This window comes from Prosopis cineraria, unplaced genomic scaffold (genome assembly GCF_029017545.1).
Source record: "Prosopis cineraria cultivar Desert tree isolate PC_DT_omini unplaced genomic scaffold, ASM2901754v1 PC4, whole genome shotgun sequence".
NCBI lineage: Eukaryota > Viridiplantae > Streptophyta > Magnoliopsida > Fabales > Fabaceae > Prosopis > Prosopis cineraria.
In genome coordinates this window covers 7640093-7662238 of record NW_026555335.1, presented here as the reverse complement: position 1 = coordinate 7662238, position 22146 = coordinate 7640093, and the positions used below count along the sequence as shown (strand labels likewise).

At 33.6% G+C, this 22146-nt stretch overlaps 1 protein-coding gene and 2 pseudogenes across 1 annotated transcript; 2 read left to right on the top strand and 1 right to left on the bottom strand.

Annotated features, from left to right (window-relative positions):
- The first annotated feature begins 5894 nt into the window (after positions 1-5894).
- LOC129309793 (probable receptor-like protein kinase At5g20050) lies at positions 5895-7542 on the top strand. Its single transcript, XM_054951511.1, has one exon. The coding sequence runs from the start codon at positions 6031-6033 to the stop codon at positions 7393-7395; it is 1365 nt and encodes a 454-aa protein (XP_054807486.1). The 5' UTR covers positions 5895-6030; the 3' UTR covers positions 7396-7542.
- A 4898-nt stretch (positions 7543-12440) lies between these two features.
- Positions 12441-12962, top strand: LOC129308446 (GDSL esterase/lipase At4g16230-like; annotated as a pseudogene).
- An 884-nt stretch (positions 12963-13846) lies between these two features.
- On the bottom strand, positions 13847-21520 carry LOC129309885 (coatomer subunit delta-like; annotated as a pseudogene).
- Between the last annotated feature and the right edge of the window lie 626 nt (positions 21521-22146).

Here is a 22146-nt window from a genome sequence, read left to right as displayed (position 1 = left end):
AGATGGCACACTTTATTGCTTGTGCTAAGACTAATGATGCTGTTAACATTGCTGACTTATTCTTTAAAGAGATTGTTCGTTTGCATGGTTTACCTAAGACTATTGTGAGTGACAGAGATGTGAAGTTTTTTAGTCATTTCTAGCGTACCCTATGGCATAAATTAGGGACTAAGTTACTTTTTTCCACTACTGCCCATCCACAAACTGATGGTCAAACTGAGGTAGTTAACTGAACTATGACTACATTATTAAGAGCAATAATTTAGAAGAATTTGAAGAATTGGGTGAATTGTTTACCTCATATTGAATTTGCTTACAACAGGGCTGTTCATTCTTCTACTTCTTATTCTCCATTTGAAATTGTTTATGGTTTCAATCCATTATCTCCTATTGATATTTTACCTTTGCCTTTCTCTGAGCATGCTAACACTGATGGCAAGAAAAAAGCTAAGTTTGTGCAGGACTTACATGCTAAGGTTAAAGCAAACATATAGCGAAAGAATGAGCAATATGCTAAGCAAGCTAATAAAGATTCGAGGACGAATCCTTTCCAACTGGGAGGGAATGATGGACCCCATGGCACGGGTGACATAGCATTAATGGCAACGAAGCTTGAGGATGGTAATCATGAGCATGGTGACATAGAAGGAACCCAATACTTCCAATTCAACGTACCTAAAGACCCATTACAATATATTGGAGGTCCAATGACAAGAGCCCGAACTAAAGCTATGAAGCAAGCCTTGTTTAGTCTTGTGCAAGAAGTTCAAGAGCTTGGAGAGTATTGGGGCACTCCTCTCAAGAGGATCCTAGAGGCAGGTGCTCTAGAGGATCTTCTCCTTGATCATTATCCTATTGTTTACTTCATACCTTTCTTTATTTCCGTCATAAATTTCGTCCCTTTCTTTTTTATTCTTGTGTTTTTGTTGTTTCAGGGTTCTGTCCCTAAACTAGCACGATTCTGCTTCCGCGTCCCTATCAAGTAGAGTTCAAGATAGAAAAAATTAAATTATTTTTGAAATGTCATTATCACATTAACAAGATTTTTTTGGGGGTAAAAAGGCACATATATTAACAAATAAAAAGAAAATGTAGCTACAAGGATAATGTTAAAACAGAATTAACAAGGAGAAATACTTATATAGATTGAGTGCACCATATCATTTATGATTTGTCCAATTAAAATGTTACATTTAGATATCATTAAATATAAATTAATTTTAATATTAATGATAGTAGAAAAAAATATAAGAAATCAAGTGTGCATTCTGTTATAATAATAAAATTAATTTAAAAAATATCACACAAGATTTTATTTAAATTACTTAAGGTATTTTAATTAGATAAATCACAAATTACGTGGTGCACCTGATTGACCTAAATATTTCTCATTACAAAGATATCTAGGTAAAGTAAAAGTAGAAAAAAATAAAAATATCAGTACCACACTTTTAAGTTCTATAGCTATTAAAGTCTTGTAAAAGCTTAAGGACATCTTGATTAAAGAGGTAGTTTCATCTGAAGCAAAAGTATATTTCCTTGTCAAGGCTTTCAAATTTTGCTAATCTTGAAAGAATCTGAGAGAAATCTTAAATCCAAAATGAGATAGCCTAAAGTAAAAAGTTATAAAAAGTTGAGAAGATATAAACTCAATGCAGAAAAGTTATGAGATTGTGATTTTTACATAGGCATAAAGTTAAAATTCAGGAAATAGGAGTAGTCATAAAGTTAAATTTCCCTTTTTAGAAAAAGACAAATTTCATTAGATAAGAATTAGGAAATGAGTGTGATCACACCATTAAAAATCATACTATCTTTAACAAGCTAAATTTTCCCTTTTTTTCATAAAAGTATCAAACCATTGAAAAGATCTTTTATCCTTATTTTGATATATTTTTTAAATCTTTTAATTTTAATATTAAATTAATTCAATCTTTTTATCCTCAAATGTCATTCTCCTTTATATCAAAGCACAATTAAAAGACACCAAAATGATCCCCTGAGACAAAAGATATAGAACGACAACTTGGGCCTCGTATATGAGGCAACAAACCCACAAGGATAATAAAAACAAGTGAAAATACATATGCTGCCTCTCATAGGTTAAGCTTGTTAATTCTTCCGTCTTAACTCCGTTTGAATCTACTAACATATTAAATCATGATATGGTGGAAGATGAGCTGAACTAAGATTTTTGCCAAATGAGACTTTAAACTTGAAGATGTTTGTGGCTTCATGCTTAAAGTTGATGGCCTTTGGTTCTATTCTATTAAAGGATATGATCGCACCATACTTGGTTCTTTTTCATTGAAGCTCGTCGATCTTCTTCATTGTGTCAGATGTTCTTTGTAATGACCTCCATCATTATCTATACATAACCATAGCATTTAAACCAATTAATTAAATTAAGAAAGAAATCAAAGGAAGATATGATCAACCTTAACCATTTGAAACTTCAAAGTTCATTTATAAATAATATTTGAGTAAATGAGGTCCCAAGATAATACAAGTTTAAAAACCATAAGTTAAGGTCTTTGAAACATAAAAAATTAGAGAACATGAGGATTATGGAAGATTGGAAAAGTAGCTAAGTATTAATTGATGAAAAAGGAGCAAAACAATCATTTTAGCATTTCTGGGCAAATTTGCCTTAGCTTGTGGCACAGAAGCCACTCACTGCGGCCAACGACACTTTCCGTCATAGCCAATGCATGACACATTTGCCACAACCAACAAAGAATTCCACTATAATGTACATGACGGTACAGCACATAAAAGACTAGAACTAAAATCTAACTTCCACGACATCTAATTTTCATTTCAAACCTTCGATTAAGGCGATCTAGACATTCACATGTAGATAATTAAATACTTTAACTAATGGCTTTGTTTTCACCTCAATTCAATACTAAATGAGGATTCTAGAACACTTAAGGCTATAACATACTTGTCACACTTATAACTCATCAACCAAGTGTTTCCCCTCCATAACTAGCTACTAGTCACCACAACCATGTTCAACATAAATCACAATAAACCTTGCATGTTTAACTCCTCAACATACCAATTCATTTAACAATCATAATTTAATCACACACTTGCACATTTGGCCTCAACTTCAAAACACATAAAAGACCATCAACAAAAAATGGGACTACATGCAAGTGATAAGTATAGTCTAACAATACAATCCCTAATGTTAACAATAATAAATATTTAAATACACGAACTAAATAATTATAGATTTCACTTATGAAGTCACACAAGTGTCTAGTCTTTAATGCTTCCCCTTTAGCCTTGCCTTCAACGTACATTGCCGAGAAAAATATTAATAAATGAGAGTGAGATTATATAATCTTGGTAATCAAGGCACATAAATTCAAGTACATAAAAGTAAGGCAAATATAAATATGTAAGGAAAATATTCATGTTTAACATTCCATTGACACTCAAAATATACCATAAGTTATTAATCATTAATCACTTGGTATATAACTTAATAATGACAATTATACATAATCATATGCAATCCATTCTTATTCCTATCTTTATATCTTTTAATTGAATCTATGAGTTATCAAATCATATAAGATTAGTCTGTGTGACCGGATTAAGCCTATTCTCTAATTGTGAGGGATTACCTAGCCAAAGTACCCACTCCCTACTATCAAACCATAGATCCTCTCTTCTCGAATTTTAAGGGTATCATAATTGCCCAACCCCCACCGTCCCCCATAGAAAATTGGCTATCCAAGGCGGCATGCTCGCATATGCCATTCCCAAATGACAATGGACATAAAAGCACTTTAATCAAATATGTCAATCATCGTTTGCAAATTTTGGTGGAGGTTATACCATGTGAAATTTCCATATCACCCTTACTCATTAGGTGAACTTCCGCCATCCATCATTATGTAACATACTCATGTTAGGCAATGAAATGTCATAAAAGTAAACTTGATTAACTTATCTCATAATTAAGCACATGCTATTAAGCCAAGAAAACATAATTAATACTCAATCTCATATGTTCATGCTTATTATAATACCAAACATCCATTTAAACATATACTACAACTCAATCATGCAACTCACCTAATTATAGCCACATAATTCTCAATTATTAATACTAATGTGCTTACATATTCATATAATCAAGCTCATCAAAATCAATAATATACAACTCATAATTGTAAATAATAATTAAGAATTTAACCCCCTGTTATCTCCACCCTTAGGTTACAATTGTAAGAGTATATTTTAGATTTTAGGGGAGTTTTCTAGCAAACACAACAAGCTTCAAAGTAGTCAATCTATACTAATAATTGACATACAACATTAGTGACTAATCATTATTAATTAAGTCTAATCATAATTAAGGCCTTAAACCTCTCATTAAGCATAATTAAGTAAAATCAACCCTAAAAGTCACTTTCATTAACTTATTTAACCTTTATTAAATATAATAAACACTGTTGGCTAAGTTTATTGGCTTAAGTTTAGTTAATTAACATTAGAATTAACTCTAAACCCATTATTAAAGACACTATCCGCTGCCATTAGCAATAATCAAAGATTATAACCTTAGTTAACTCTCATTAGACTCTATTAAAGTCATTAGAGTGGGTAGAACTTAGCCATAAGTTCAACAGCTCCATAAGGTAGAAGAAAACAAACATGAGAGGTAAAAGAAAGGAAGAGGAAGCTTAACTGGTGATTTAGTAGCCCAAAACTACCACCAACCAACACCCCAAGCTTGTCCCAGCAGTGCTCTAGCCTCCTCTTTTCCTCTCGCGTACTTTCACTCTTTTCCTCTCTTATGTTCTATCTGAGGTCACGCCTGTAGAGTTTAAAATTTGACTTGTCCGCCACAATGTATGGTGTTGTCCATTGTAGTGAATAACACAATTTAAAAACCCTAATTTAAGCCTATTAAATCAGGCCTTAGATGTCCCAATAACATTTAGGGTTTGAAATTAACTCCCATGTGGGATCCAATGAATTCAATGATTATCCAATTACTCTAACTAAATTTTACCAAAAAAATTACTCTAATTAGAACTTAAATTAATTATATCATTTTAATCAATTTAATTAAGCCTATTTTAAATTTTGAGATGTTACATTCTTTGCTGCATTCAGTTCTGTTTCATTGATTGCCTTCAATGTTTACGTCATCGTTATTTTCTGTCCTTTGTTGGGTGTTCTTAACTGAGTTAGTTCTGTCTTGTTGATTGCCTTCAGTGTTCTTCTTCATCGCTCTTCATCGTCATTCTTTGCTGGTTTGATCGTTTACGTTATATTTTTCTTTGTTGGTTTAATCTTGTCTTGTTCTGTTCTGGCCCTTTTTCTTTTCGGGATTTCAAGTCAGCAATGGGTTTAATACGTGAAAATGGGCGTGTTTCTACTTTGTTGAAGGCGTCTCGGAAAATGTATATTATAGCATACAACATTGAAAATAAAAAACGCCCAAGTAAAAAAGCAAGTTATGCCTAGTAAAATGACAAGGGAGAAATGCAAGAAGATTCTAGATAAAAGAAATAATTATTTTTCACTTCATTAACAAATTAACTTTTATATTTATATGTCAAACTTCAGCATTTATAAGTGGAGGAGACTTATGAGTACTTAGTTTTTTTTATGTAGAATTTATATATAATTCTATTAAAAAATAAGTTATACAATTTAATTTCTTAAAACAATTGATTTTTTTTTAAAAGTATCATCCTCGCGAAATGTCAATCCTTGATTGAATTTTTTTATCATCCAATTTTTTGTTTGCTTCCAAATATTTAAAATATTAAAAAAAACCCCACCATTTCTAATTCTTTATGAATTTGGTCAAAGTCAAACGTTTTTAGATGGAATAAAATTTGGAATGCTGCAAGACTGCAACTTGCCCAACTTCTTCTGGTCTCTCCCAAGTCATCATCAAAACTGGGTAAATACTAAATACCCAGAGACGACTTTTCTTTTGCATCCATCTTCTACTTCTTCAACCATAAGGCAGTGGAAAACCATGAGGCGTTAATGGAGGACAGACTAGTAAACACAGTCTCTGTAATATCAGTGATTGCTCTGATCACATTCGTCGTCATCGCTCGCTGCTTCTTAAAGCGTTCAAGAGTCTTCTTTCTCATCTTGGGGGCCGATGTTACGTTGATCATCGCAGTCTTCGCCTGCGTTCTAATCCGATTGCGATACAACCGCAGAAGAAGACTGATAGAATCCCGATATAAATCTGAAGGTAGAGAGCTCCGAATAGAGTACAGCTTCCTGCGAAAAGTCGCCGGCGTTCCGACCAAGTTCCGATTCCAAGAGCTCGAAGACGCCACCAACAGATTCCAGTCGCTACTCGGCCAAGGAGCCTCAGCTTCAGTCTTCAAAGGTATTTTAAACGACGGCACCACGGTAGCCGTCAAGCGAATCAACGGCGAAGAACGAGGCGAGAAGGAGTTCAAATCGGAAGTCGCCGCCATAGCCAGCGTCCAGCATGTCAACCTCGTGCGCCTGATTGGGTACTTTAATTCCACCACAGCCCCTCGGTACTTGGTTTACGAGTTCATCCCAAACGGATCTCTGGATTCCTGGATATTCCCCTTTAAAACCGAGAATCGAAGATCTCGCCGGGGGTTTTTATCGTGGAGCTTGAGATACAGAGTAGCGATCGATGTAGCCAAAGCTCTCTCTTACCTCCACGATGATTGCAGATCGACAATCCTACACCTGGATGTAAAACCAGAGAACATTCTGCTGGACGAGAATTTCAAAGCAGTGGTCTCAGACTTCGGTCTGTCGAAGCTAATGGGGAAAGATGAGAGCGAAGTGATGACAACAGTGAGAGGAACAAGAGGGTATTTAGCTCCAGAATGGCTGTTAGAACACGGAGTTTCAGAGAAAACAGACATATACAGTTACGGCATGGTACTGCTGGAGATAATAGGGGGAAGAAGAAACGTGTGCGTAATCCAAGATCCAAGGGACAGGGCAAAGAAGAAGTGGGATTACTTTCCAAAGACTGTGAACGAGAAAGTGAGAGAAGGAAAACCCATGGAGATAGTGGATCAGACGTTGATTGACAGTGGGGGCGTGGAAGAGAGAGAAGTGAAGAGGATGGTGTACGTGGCACTGTGGTGCATACAAGAGAGGCCGAGGGTGAGACCAAGCATGAAGCAAGTGGTGGAGATGCTTGAAGCGAGAGCGAAGGTGGAGGAGCCACCTGATACGAGGATGGTTACGGCCAATTTCCTTTCAGTAGGAGAAGAAGGAGAAGCAGAAAGCTGCTCGAATGGCACCACATTGGCTGATTATGTGGCGAGCCAGAGGGCAATAGGAAATTCGGGTTACTATGGATCCACCTACTCCATGGCCACCACAGTTCTATCTGGCAGATAGTTATGCTTTCTCAATTTATCAGTCATTCAGAAAATTTCAGGATCAATCTGCTTCGCTTTTGATTCTGATTGCTTTGTTATTTGAAATGTATACACCATCTGATCATAGGTACATTATACTCTACACAGTTCATCATCAATTTTTTTATATGATTGATGGGTCAGATTCGAACATTATTAGATTGAATTGACAATAGTTCTGTTTTTTTTTTTAAAACATGGATTCAAAGTCAAGACATTGTGTTTAAGAAGATATAACTCCTTCGTTAGGACCAACGCTTTTTGGTTCATCGTCTTTTTCATCACTCCTGATTTTTCAAACTGATCTCTTTGTCCTTTTTTTTCTTTTTACATTCAAGTTTTACAAAAAATATTTAATATGAAGTTGGCATATGGTTGTGACAACAGCACATTTATTATATTGATATTTTTTGCCTAGTTGGTTCGGTTGAATCAGTCCTATGAATTTCTTGAAATGATCTTTTGTTTTTTGAACTGATCCGGTTGGTTTTTAAATGTTCCACTAACGGGTTAATTGAGATAAAGAACTTTTAGATTAATTAATTAATGGGAAATTGACTAATGAATAGACTAATGTCCATTCGATTTTTATTTATTTTTAATAAATTTTTGGATGTTGAATTTAAAATCTTATTTTCGATGGTTTTTTTTTTTCAAGTGTGGTTACTGATTAATAGTTACGATTATCTGCTATTTGTGGTTGTGGGTGGGGAATTCTCCTCCCCCTTGTTCAAACAAAAAAAAGGCTTTTTCACTATTACCAATGTTTTAAAAACTATACTAGATAATAAATCAAAGAATCACAAATTTTATAATTTAACTGGTTAAATTGACAGTTAAACCAATAATATAATAATTAAATAAAAAATAATATATACATATACATATATATATATATATATATATTAAAAAACAAGTCAATCGTTGTAAGTCTTGAGTTTTTACTTTGAATTTTTAAGAATTGTTTGGGTTAAAGTCTTAATAAATTTATTAAGACTTTTGGATGTTGAATTTAAAATTTTATTTTCAATGGTTTTTTTTTTTAAGTGTGGTTACTGATTAATAGTTAGGATTATCAGCTATTTGTGGTTGTGAGTGGGGGATTCTCCTCCCCCTGTTCATGAACAAACAAAAGAAGGCTTTTTCGTTATTACCAAAGTTTTAAAAACCATACTAGATAATAAATCAAAGAATCACAAATTTTATAATTTAATTGGTTAAACTAAAAATTAAATTAATAATATAATAATTAAATAAAAAATAATATTTATATACACATATATATGTATTAAAAAACAAGTTAATCGTTGTAAGTCTTGGGTTTTTACTTTGAATTTTTAAAAATTACTTGAATTAAAGTGGGTCAACCTAAGATAACTGTTAAAATGAGTTAAATGATTGAATCAAATTGTTTTCTTTCTTCCAGTGACAGTTTGACTGTCTGGTCAGAATTACCAAGAAATTTCTTTGTTCTTGGCCTTCAATTTTCCTTTTTCCCCCCTCAAAACTATTTGTGTGTGTGGATATTTTGTTGTTATCTGCCGCTGAAGGCGTAGGTGAAGATTAATATGTAATCGTAGCCAATAAGAAGGTATTAATATGTAATCCCGACAAGATTACCTGGATTTAAGATTTCATCATTACAGTATTATTATTTACTATTTACCGCTATAAAAAATATTTGGCTGGTTATTCTATTCTCAAATTCTAACATATCGATGTAAAATATAAATAGCTTTTTAATTAAAATAAAATAAATTATTTTATTGATAATGGAAATAAATACCGGAACGAAGAAAGCTAGAAAGAATATTTTGAAATATTAAATTAAAGCTATTACATTTTATTAAACTAATTGCCTTTTCATCTAAGAAATCTGAATTTTGTGTTGCACCTGGCTCTGTCCTTCGAGCAAACCATGGTCTAAACACTGTTTTTTTTTATTTTATTTGATTTACCCCTAATTCTTTATATTACACCAAAAGAAGAACAGACATGCAGCAAATATTCCAACCAGCACAATAACATAATTCAATTCAAAAAATTGAGAAATTTACAAATCACATTATAAAAGATACTAGTGGGAGACGTGTTGAAGGCCCAAAGCCTCGAGATTGCGGTAGATCATTCTCGGAAGAAAACACATGTGGCCTGTGGGTGTAAACAGGGATGAGTTTGGATCACGGCTATCCTAAATTTTTTATTTTTTAATAAAATATAAGAGTTATATATTTTTTGCCTTTAAATTGGCACATTATAAAAATATTAAGATATTAGATAAAATTTTTATTTTAATTCTGTAATAATTTTTTAGACATGTATAGTTCAATTATTTTAATAGCTTGAAAATATAATTGTCAAATTATTTATTTATTTTTAATAAGATAACGCTATAGTTGTTCTTAAAATATTGATATCATTTAATTTTGTTTTCATTTTACATTTGATAAAAGAAATTATAACAATTATTACTAACAAATTTTGTCAAGCACAACAAGAAAAATTTCAAAATATATTAGGTGCTATGTGCTTGATATCTATCATAAAATCATTTATCTAAAAGTTAAGAGATTATACTTAAGATATATTCTTTTAAAAAAATTACTTTTTTCTATAATAACCAAGTTGTTAATATAAATGATTTTTATTATGATATACTTAGATCTCATTGATATTAAGGTGTAATTTTGCTCCTAAATTATTCTCAAATGAGCAATGTTATCTCTAAACTATCCATCATAGCAATGTTGCCCCTACTATTTAAAAATCATAAGCAATCGTTAACTAGAGAAAGATAATAAAAAGTGAATCCTATTAAGTACAGTTTTTTAAATGACAGGGGCAACATAACTTCAATTTAATTAATTTAGGAGTAATATTGATATGATGAGTACTTTTAAGGTAATATTGCTCTTTTGAGAATAGTTAAGGGCAAAATTGCACCGTAATCTTGAATAATTTGTGACAATTGAACATCATTACCGAGTTGATATACTTATTTATTACAATTATCAATTAAAAAAATTATATAGTAAATCCAATAAATAAATAATAATATTTTTTATATTGAATAGAACTTTAAATTCTAATGATGCACTTAAATTATTCAATGCTTATGGAAAAAATAAAATCTTCACTAATTTAATGATAGTTTATATGGAAAAAGCAATTGATAATAAATTTATTGTAGACATAATAATTAACTATTCTTATGGCATGAAAAATTGTTGAAATATTTATATTATATTAATAATATATATATATATATATATTTAATTTTTTTCAATTATTATATATGTTTTGTGTTTTCAACCCTTTCTAATAAATTTTTCTAGCTTCACACTAATAATATATGATGAAAATTATATTTGATTTGCTTTACGGTTTATTAAGATTTGATTTAGTATTCAGGAATTGTTATTATTTCTTTAGTATTTTAAATTTATTTTATTTTTAAGTATTATGTTAAATAAAATAAAATATCTAGACGAGCTAGATATTTTATCTTCATCTTTTAAATTATGATTAAATTTAAATTTTAATTTATTATTATTTTTATTATTTTTAGAGCTCTATAAATAGCCATAAAATTTTTCAATTGCATAATTTTGACATTTAAATAAGAGTGATATAGTTTTTTCTCATCCTCCTCCTTTCTCTCTCCTCTTTCCTTTTTACATCAGCATGTGTTTAAAATAAATAAAAAAACATGGAAGCCATGTAAAAGGCATAAAATATTTTTTTTATTTTTTTTTAAGAAAGATCATAGGAATCAATCCCAAGTACTTTAGTGAATCTGCTCCCGGGTATGGTTGAGATATATAAACGAATGGCCACATGCAGTTAATATTGTTGTATTACTCGACTGATCATAACACACGTGTATTTAGCATTGGATTTTTCTTTGCTCATATAATTATTTTTCGAAACCCAACTCTATTCAATTGATTCTCCATGACGTGGTTTCTGATGTTTATCGACATGAAAAGGCAATTCAGTTTTGGGGATGCATTGCAAGCGTTGACAGCTTATCTGGTGTTGTTCTCTTTCATTTGTCTCCTTCTACATTCATTTAATTTCCAGGGGCAATCAATTGGGTTCTGATTTCCCTCCTTAATTGGCTCCCACCACATCTGGATTAGTGATTGTCAAGGGATTCAATTGCGCTTCCGGTGGAAGTGGCATTTTAAATCAAACTGGACAAATTTCCGTAAGTGAATTTATCCTCACACCACACACATACGTGTTAATTTTAAGTGAATTCAGAACCACTGTAAGAATATTTTCTTGTGGTTGATAAGGTGGGTTAATCAACTTGTATGCTCAGATAGATAACTTCGAGAACACGAGGCAAGAAATTATGTTATGTCCATGATCGGTGTTTCTGCAGCTCAGGATGTACTCGAAAGTGCTATCTTTTTAATAGCCATGGGCTCATATGATTTCCTTTCCAACTATATAGCACCTTTAGTATCAACTGCTGTGAGAAACTCGGTATCCCCACAAGTGTCTGTCGTTTCCATGACATCAAAATGCAGACTCTGCAGCTCACTGTAACTTAGCTCAAAACCTGGAATACATTTTCCGCAAAATTCCATTTCTTTTTTGCCGTTGTATGTCTAATATATATTACACGGTATGCCTGCCAAGCAAATATGATAAGTACGTTACGAATGTTTAATACAAGTGTATATCGTCAGTGTCGTTACACTTGCACACACGTGCATGTATCATGTGTTTCTTATAATTCTTTTTTACTTTCACCTCGACATCTCTGTCTTTCACCCAAATTAATTTGGTCGGTAGCTCGTGGGGATCTCTTTGGGAGCATACCTCCCATCGAGAATTTAAGCATTGCTGTATATTTAAAGCTTGAACTTGAGATCTCTTATAAAACATCGCTACATATTTGGCTCTTGAACTTGAAACCTCTGGTTATGAAGTTAGATTAACACCTAGCGAGTTGATCCAAACATCCGGTGTTTCTTATAATTCTGGTTTGGTATTAACATGCAGTGACTACTCAATCTGGGAGCCAGAAAAATTTTATGGTGTCAAATGTGCGGCCTATTGCGTGCATACCATATCAAAGGGATACAAACCCAGGTTGTGGAGATGAGTGTGTGAGTTTCCCGAATAATCTAGCTCAGTCCTTCAATTCTCAATTGAAGAGCCTCGTTCAGGAACTCAACAAGAATTTGCAAGGACCAATGTATGTTTATGCAGATAGTTACGGCATCTTCCAAGACATTCTGTAGAACTACAAGGCATATGGTGTGCCTGCATGCAGTTTAGCATATTTTAATATCTTCTCGGTTCTCAGTTTGTTTAGTGGCTTAATTAGTTAGTTAATTAAGGTGCGATGATTTGGGAATTACAGGGTTTGAGAATTCGGATTCGTCGTGCTGTCACGTGGCTGGAAGATTTGCAGGGTTGACTCCTTGCATTCCGGAATCAAAAGTGTGTGAGGATCGTTCCAAGCATGTGTTCTGGGACGCTTTTCATCTTTCTGAGGCAACCAATATGATAATAGCAAAACGTCCCTGAATATTCGGAAACTCACTCAAGTTTGATATGTATTTTGGCCTTCTCTTGAAATATTTTCAGTAATAATAAGATGGCATCATATTTTTGGGGTCAAAGCTCATAGATGCACGAAGATAGATTGCTCTCGAGTCCCGATTTACAAGAATTTTTTTTTTGACAAAATTACACATAACACAGTTTATTATATTAATTTTTTATAAACTTTCAAAAATACTCTTTATTGGCAAAAAAGAGGGGGTGAAAAGGAAAAAAAAATTGACAACAAAAATTGATGTGTCTAAAGCAAAACATTGACTTTGAGTTTTGCAAATAAAAAATCTTTAAGAAAAATATTGGGAAAATATAATTATATAGTTTAATCTTAATTCCTATAATTTTTTTCCAGTTTTTTTCAATTTCCGTAGTTTCAACAAGATTAATTAATGTTTGTTACTCGGGTCCTTGTAGCTTCAGTGTTTTAAGTCTCTATAATGACTGAAAACACTCAAAAAAACTAAAAGATTATAAGCAAAATCTGATAAAATTATAGAAATTAATTATTGTGTTTTTCTAAAAATATATACTGGGAAAACTTCTCTTCAGTTGATGAGGTCTGATACAGCTAAATTTCAATTAAGATTAACAATAACATCACAGTATATCAATCAATTCTTATAGTTTTTTTTAAAGGAATCATTTTGTACGTTGTTAATAAATCTTGTGTTGTCTCAGAATGTTTTATGTGACTGAGTGACATTTGAGGGAGAAGGACACGTGACGTGAGCGATCTACGATCACAAGTCCAATATATCAGAATAGCTTTTGATCAAAACGTGATTACCAAGCACGGCTTTCAGCTGTTGGGCGGGCTATAATTTTGCTTGAGAAACAAGCTATAGGGCAAATAAACTCAAGGTTTGCATTAATGTAATGATAAACAGAACATACTTCCGCCTTGCGAAGCAAAACCAAGGTGCAAGTATAATTTCATGGGTATGGCAAAAGATGAAACTAGGAAAAGAAAAACCTATTGGCAAAAGATCCGCATGATGACATCCATAAGTAACAGAAACTCAGAATCTAAAGAATAATCAACTACACCACTCGATAGTTTTCTGTGACCAATTGAATTCTCTGACAGTATTTGGGAGGATCGCCACCCCTTTGCGGTATGATGTTGACAACCTGCACTTGAAATTGCAACAGGGCAAGTTAAATGAGAATTTTTGCTTTTAATGAATCAAACAAGCTGCACCAGAAATGAACTACAAATAACAATGAAGGTTCTTCATTTAAGATGCTATTGTGACCGTGAGTGTATATGCATGATAAATATCCGTCCATTGTAACAAAGGTCAACAATGTAACAGTTTCCCTTAAAAATGAGATATGCATTAACTTCAGCCACAAACATTGACACATAATTCAAGAATCACTTTACTTCCAATGAGCACAGCAAGAATTGCATGCCCAAACAAAAATGAAGATATGAGCAAACCTTCGGGTCAGTAAATGTTCCAGTCGCTGAGAATCGGACTGAAATTGGAAAGAAAACAGATGTATCTGCTGGTGGAACAACAAACTCCAGAGACCCACTGCCACACATACATGAGAGTCAGATTACACATTCAAGACACAGATGATAACTGCATAACACAGCTCTGGACAATTCAACATCAAATTTAGCATACATGCGGTTTGAATTGTCAATAAGGAGGATAGACCACTCCAAGAAGGAATTCCCAGAGTCATACCTGCAATGGAAATTTTAATAGGGCGCTATCAAAATGAAAAAAGAAACCAACATGAAAGAAGATACAGAACTGCTACATATTTTATGCTAGGTAGACAGATCTGTTGATGTAACACACACTCGCACAAACTTGCATAGATTCAAACAGAGGGAGAAAGTAGGGAGAAAAGAACAGAACAGGGGGACAAATTAGAGAAATACAGAAACAGAGAGAGGGAGAAATGAGAGACGAGAAAGGAGAGGGAGGGGGAACAGAGGGAGAGAAACGCAGAGTTGAGAGGGAGGGCATTCACATAATTCAGAAATTCATTCATTCAATTCTGGTCTATCCTACAAGTGCAACTGTGCAAGGCTTAGTCTATTTAAACTAAGCTTTCCTACCTATTAAAACCTTAATAACCCATCCATATAACGCTAAATTTTGGATTTCCTCTTACAAAAATAATACAAAAGGAAACCTATTTCTTCCTCGAATGAGCTAGGACCTAGGTAGGTTTCTTACAAGCTAAAGCAAAATACAATAATAATCTATTAGCCTAGGCTTCTTTAAAATATGTTATTCTTATGTTTCATCACCTATCCTGGCAATCATCCCCTTAAACAAATGACAACTCTTTTAATTTCCATAACTCCTTTTCTTAACTCCAATTTGGTTTGGTTTTAAAGAAAAACTCAGGAAAACATAAAGAAAATTACAATGAAAGAAGACAAGCCCAGAATCCCGAGTTAATTGAAGATTTTCAGAAAAAATCCCTTTTGAATTTCCAATTCGTTAATATTTTTACCCAACTTATTGTCTTGACTATGACAGTCGGCTAGGAGCTTTATGACCCAACATTGAAGAGGTTCAGTCACATCGTTATTCTGGTGGTTAATATATATGTATAATTCCACCTGTAATTATTATCAGAAGCAATAGAAAATTTTCTCTAGACTTCTCTGCTATTTCAGATCTCTGTGTGTGTGTGTGTGTGTGTGTGTGTGTGTGTGAACAAGTCCTTAAAAGAGGATGTTAGGAGAACTTAGAAACAAGAACAATTATGAAAGAAGTGTATTAGCTTAACAAAGCCTTTTAACCCTTTGCATGTCAACTAAGAAGGGCTATTCCCCAAAAAGAAACATGCGCACAGATCAAAACAAGCAACAAAAACAGCAGCAACAGTAATAGAAAGAATCATGAGCTGAATCCAATACCATAATAAAACATTGAAGTAACCTATCCTACATAAGCAACAACCAAAAACGCAAGCTGATGTGTCCAGCAGTGCACTCCAATCACAAGCACCAAATTCTTACAATCAAGGCATATCGCCACAAAATGTATCTAATTACTCCTAAAAGTCCCAATAAAAGTACCAAGAGAGGTTGCAAGCTGAGACAAAGCCGCTGATCATTAGAGATGCCCAAAAAAAAAAAAAAATTGTTCCAGAGAGGGGCTGACACTGTTCTGGGCGAGAAAATGATGAATACTCTCCTAACTATGAAAAGTGAAAACACGTGTCAGGTGCAAAGGGCCTAAGTAATGTAATGCAGCTGGAGTAAATCATTGGTTGAGTATCTCAGTCCAAACAATAACTTAGTCATTAGGATAAATATTAAACTGCAGAGTACGCCTTATTTGCTTGTCTTAACAAGCAAAAAAATAAAGCTGGTGGCTTCCTAGTACTCAGGTTCCAACAAATTCAAATTCAACTAGATGTTGGAACCTTTGAGGTAAAAATCTTGAAAATGGGAGCAAGACACAAAATAGAGAAACAGTAAACCACCGAATCAGATCAGAAAATCCCCAGACCCAAGCAAGTCTCCTCCAACTCCTAGAATTCCAGCCCCAGACCAAAGGAAATCTCAGTAGTTTCACCTCTGTCAGCAGCCCACAAAAAAATCCAAGATTAAAATAGATAGCTATGCTGCAAAGAAGTACCTGAACCAACTTGACAAAACCCCCAAAAGAAAGCACTCTTTAAATTGTCTACCCTTTCTGAGATCTTTCCAACAACGTCATAAAAAGAAGTGAATGGATATCACTATCACGAATGACCAAGCGTCTCAGAACCTTTTCCTCCCCATCTATGCCATCCAAGGCATCCAACCCACTTTCAGCCAAATGAAGAATTTGAATAAAAATAGACTATAAAATAAACAAGGAATCCTCCCAAATGAGACAACTTGCCAAAAAAATAAAAAATAAAAATCAAACACCAAATGAAAACATATCAAGTATTAACACGACAAAACATCCCAGTCCCCTGTGATAAATATCCAACAAAGAAATACACTACATAAGAAAATAAGAGTTTCACTCATACTCAACTGACGGTGAAAGAGATGTAAGACATTCAAAGCAACCACGAATATGCAACAATTCTCAACCAAATGTCCATTTCACTAGACCTATCTTAGAAAGCCACAGCTTGTGAAAGATAAATGTTGGTTAACACAACTAGCAAATATTGCCGTTGTCAAGACAGCAAATGTTAAGTGTTAACATGTAACAGAGATTATGTATATGATCCTCATGCAATATACACACAAATCATGGACATAATACCCTCAATTTTAATTCATGGAGAAGAAAATTGAGTTTAACCTCCATTCCCCATCAATCTGCCTAAACATTTGGCGCTTCTCGAAGAGCTGGAAGAGGTACTGAGATCACAACATTTCGCAGCTCAAACATTGATGAAGCTTCATACTCAATGCTAACATAAGTTTCATTTCCAGAAACAGAAGGCCAGCAGTTGACTGGATACACAAAAATTTTACAATGTAAGTCAATAATACAAGAGTAAAACAACACAAGCAATAGATGAGATTAATGATAAATATGAACCCACTAGTCAATGGCACCAAGGACTCTTCGTTGCTTTGCATTCTCCACTTCAACAGGCCAACACCAGCTGTCTCGCCAGCTTGACCAGTAGGGAAAGGCCTATTGTAATCCTTTAGGCCTAATATATTTTCAGAGGAAAATAATTCTTTATTCACATTAGGATGCATTTTGAAAAGAATGCCTGGATTGCCCCCAGTTTTGATCTGCAAATGCAAGTCATAGCATTTAAAAAACCAGCACATATATTTCTTTTCCAACAATTAAAATTTGCACACACTACCAGCGTTTCAAAGAGCAATGCATTTGCACCTAAAATTGTATTAAAAATAAAAATGCTGCTTTGTACCTTATTTTCTTGATGAATTATCTACAAAAATATTCCTGAGAGTTTTTTATAAATAACATAGATATGTATCACACATCAGAAGCAACAGACTACTCAAAACTACATATCTCATTGTAAATAACTGAACAAACTATCACCACCATGACAGTACTATAAGCCCTCAATAACTTCCTCTCTGGTTTCATCCCCTCTAATTGAGAAGCCATTGCTACTCTTCTGAAGAGATTTAACAAACCCAAAAAACATTGGCATCAAAAAAATAATGAACTATGAAGAAAAGACTACCCATGTTAAATGAAACCAACAATAAGGAAACATATCACTATTCACTATGGACACATCAAATTATCAGAAGAGAGAATAAGACACCTGAACTTGAGTAAAACCATCCTCTTGGTTAAGGATTTGAAGAGATAATGTGCCCTGGACAAAATTGCTCACTCCACCATCTCATTTCAGTGTCACATTAAGTTTCTCCTCGATAGTTAAAAGTTAAAGGATGAGTAGGAGGTGGGACAGCTGGTCTGGACTGGCCAAGTTTTGGCTGAACATCTTCAAGAATGACTTCACCTTCTGATTTCAATGATTCCAAAAACTGGTTTATCCTCTGAGATTTACCAAGCTGCATGCCAGAACCTTATAGGTGGCTCAGTAGCAGATGCTGGTGGTTGACATGGGAAGCAGAATACAGGGGCACAAAAGTGAAAAGACCACGTCATAATAAGTAACTAATAGCAAAATTAAGTGTTAATTCAGGAAGATATTAATTCATCTGTCGGAGCATGATAATTACAACAAGGATACAGAATGATTTGATTTAGGGAAAATTACTTTGAAGTCCCACACAAGGAAATTGATTACCCCATGTATTGTCAATGGCATTAGTTTAGCTGTTAATTGACCTTGTGATAATTAATTTCCTTGTTTGGAACTTGTATGTAATTCTCCCAATGATTTAACTACTGTTTCAACTCATTAGATTTAGAACTTCCGAAAGGATGCTAAAACCCAACCTTCTGATTTGGTAGAAAATGAATCAAAGTCATTGCTGAGCCCAAAACCAGATCCACTGCTAGATATGCTCAAATCATGAAAGATACTTCCAATTCTTCCAGAGCCCATTGACTGCAAAGACATGAATCCACCTTTTTCACCTTTGTTTGTTTCAATCTGTACAACACATGCAGTGACTTTAGATAAATGAGGGACAATCCAAGGCTTTTAAATGAAAATACATTGGTGAGGAAGGAACATTCCATTCATACCTTGCTCTTATCATTCTCACTAGCTTTCCACTTCATAACATCCTTGTTTTCATTTATCTCAGTCTGCAGAACAAGCTTGTGCAATTTCTCCTCAAGACTCTCCATTTCACAGTATTGCTTAACGTGTGCAACAGTCACGTTTTCCTTGTGCCCAAGAGAGATGACTTCAACAAATGCAAAAATCAGCTCAAATACATTCTTGCAGATACCTTCTTCATCAAGGGAATAAGAATGTTCAGGCATCGAAGCATCTTAAGGATAGAACAGCTTGTATGCACATCTCCATGAATATTATCATGAAATGGTCATACATCCATCTTATAAAAGTTAAAGCAACTTCCTACTGTTAATAAGTTGATCATTCTTTAAACCCTTTGAACCTTCCAATTAGAACAAATATTTGCTAAATGCCGTCTTAAGCACTAAATGCCAAAATAGTGCAAATGTTCATATTGATAATTCTACCAAGCAAATGCCAAAATGAGAGGAAGCATGAAAAGAAAACAAAAATATCAAATTATGGATTTCGGACATAAAACCTTTACCAAATTTATGACAAAGTCAACAATGTTTTTAATCATAAAGGAGAAAGAAAATCAAACCATCAAAAGAATTAAGTACAAGTATAACATGTCAAAATTAAAGCATCATTAAAAGGATACAAGCTTGGAGAGAAGTCTTAGAGTCTCCAAATCCTCCAGTACGTTGCTCTGTTTGTTTGTTACAAGAAGCAGGTACAGTAATTCTATTGGCTGGTGAACATAGCGTACGTTCTCAGCCTCAACATATGTGTGCTGTTCTCCAGTGCCTACTAACTTGGGAAAGGCTGCAAGAAGACCCTCAATTCTTGAATGAGACATATCTACAAACTGTCTCGATACCAGAACTGCAATTAAAGCACAGATTTGTGAAGAGAGTGATCTTGAATTCAAAAATACTTAGCCACCATTAAAACAAAATTAATTTGAGACCTAGTTGTGCTTTAAGCTCTGAAAGTTTATCCTAGGTAGAGAAAGTAAACGAGGAAAGAACTTAAGGAAACTTCCATGCATAAAAAAGAAAATTAGGTTGTGCCTATTAAAAAAATGTAGCTAGTATCTATATGAACTGCTTAAAGATTGAAAGGTTAGTGTAAGAAAAAGATTTCATAGCTTTACACTCTATGCTGAGTTACTAACAAGCTAAAGGAGTCTTCTAAAAAATCTTAAAAAAGTAGAAGCAAGCAACAATATGTAACCATAAAATAGAGTATACAGCTCCGGGTTACAATACAACAACAACAATATCAACAACTCTTATTCTATTATGTGGGGTCGATTATATGGATTGTACCATGTCATTATGCTCTATCGTCACTCTAGTTAATTAAGGTGGTTTGGGGGGGGGGATCTTCCACAGCAGCTTATCTATTACATTTCTATTCCCCTTAATGAACTTGCTTTTCAGTGAGGTAAAGGATTGATAAGAGGCAGGCAAAGGGTGGAAAAAGGGACCAAAAGAGCTTACCTTTCCCAGATTTGCTCACAATGGATGCAGCGAGTACAACCTATATGACAGATATAACAAAGATAAAAATCAACATTTAATGGGGAAGATAGGCAGTCCAGCAATGCAAAACAGTAAATGGAGGAAACGAAACATGGCTTGGCAGCCCAACTTCCAGATCAGCTGTTCTTATACAAGCAAGTTCAGCTAATCAATATGAACAAAGAACCACAGCTAATAAATAGGTAAGTAAACCAAGCATCGAAGGTAAAGTGATCAACCAGAAAATAAAAAATTACCATTAATCTTGAAGAAGATTCAAGCTACAAAATATATTATCACGAAAATGTCCCATTCAAGGATTTAAGGCAGATCAAGAAACCTGTTAAGAACTTCAGTTGGATGCAATACAGATCATGTATACTGACGAAATACAAACAAGGTCACTGACTCGGGTAGACATAGGCCAACGAACACAGCATGCAATTGACACGAATCAATAAAAAGCGTGAAATAAGAAAATCTAATCAATTGCACAGTGAATCCAGATGGTCATAAATTACCAATATATAACCAAAAGCAATATTAGGGGCATAATGCGTAAAATGATCATAAACCAAAGAATCAGAACGGAGACTGGAGTACATTTTGTGACTCAATTATCAACCAAAGCGGAGGCAACTAGGAGAATAGCAGATCAAGGAACTTAAAAATGACAAGAAGATTTACCATCTTGCAAAGCAGAAAGAATTTCTCAAATCCGCAAAAAACAAATCAAGAAAATTGTGAGCTTGGCAGTTACGTGAGCTTTGTTGGAATTGGCTGGTAGATTTAAAGTCTGAGTTATACCAAGAACATTATTTTTAAGGGCAATTTCGCCACAGCAGATTGATAGCAGTAGTTCCCCGGCATTAAACACATCTACAAAAGTAGCGACAAAAATAACGAAAATTAACAGACCATATAACATAAAAGGAGTAAAGCCTGGAAGGTATAAAAGTTCTATGGTTTGTTGAGAAAATGTGTCAAGCACTGTCTTTTACAGACAGACAGAGAGTAATAAAATTACTTTAATTATAATTAAAAGTCTATTATATAAAATAATAAGGTGAAATAAATAAATTTAAATAGAGGTTATGATAATTAATATTATTAATTTATAATAATTTCTTTTAAATATTAATAATAAATATTTTATACTATTTAACAATCCTCACATATTTTAAAGGAAGGAAAAAATTTTAGAAAACTATTTTATACAAGTACTTTTGTAACTCTGCATAATAATTTATGAAGTTTTAGAAAGAATGCTCAGCTTGCCCAAAAAATGCCTAGTTTGCCCAATTTTTGATCTAACTTGCGGTTGGAAAAATTAGTAAATTTCAACTGCATTTACATGAACTTACTTCTTTTTCAAACCCATTTCCTCATTCAAGCTCACACCTTAGTATTTGTGTACTAAGTCCTCAATTTATTTGAGCAACATAGGACTTTCGTTTTTAACAAAACTATAACAATCCCTTACA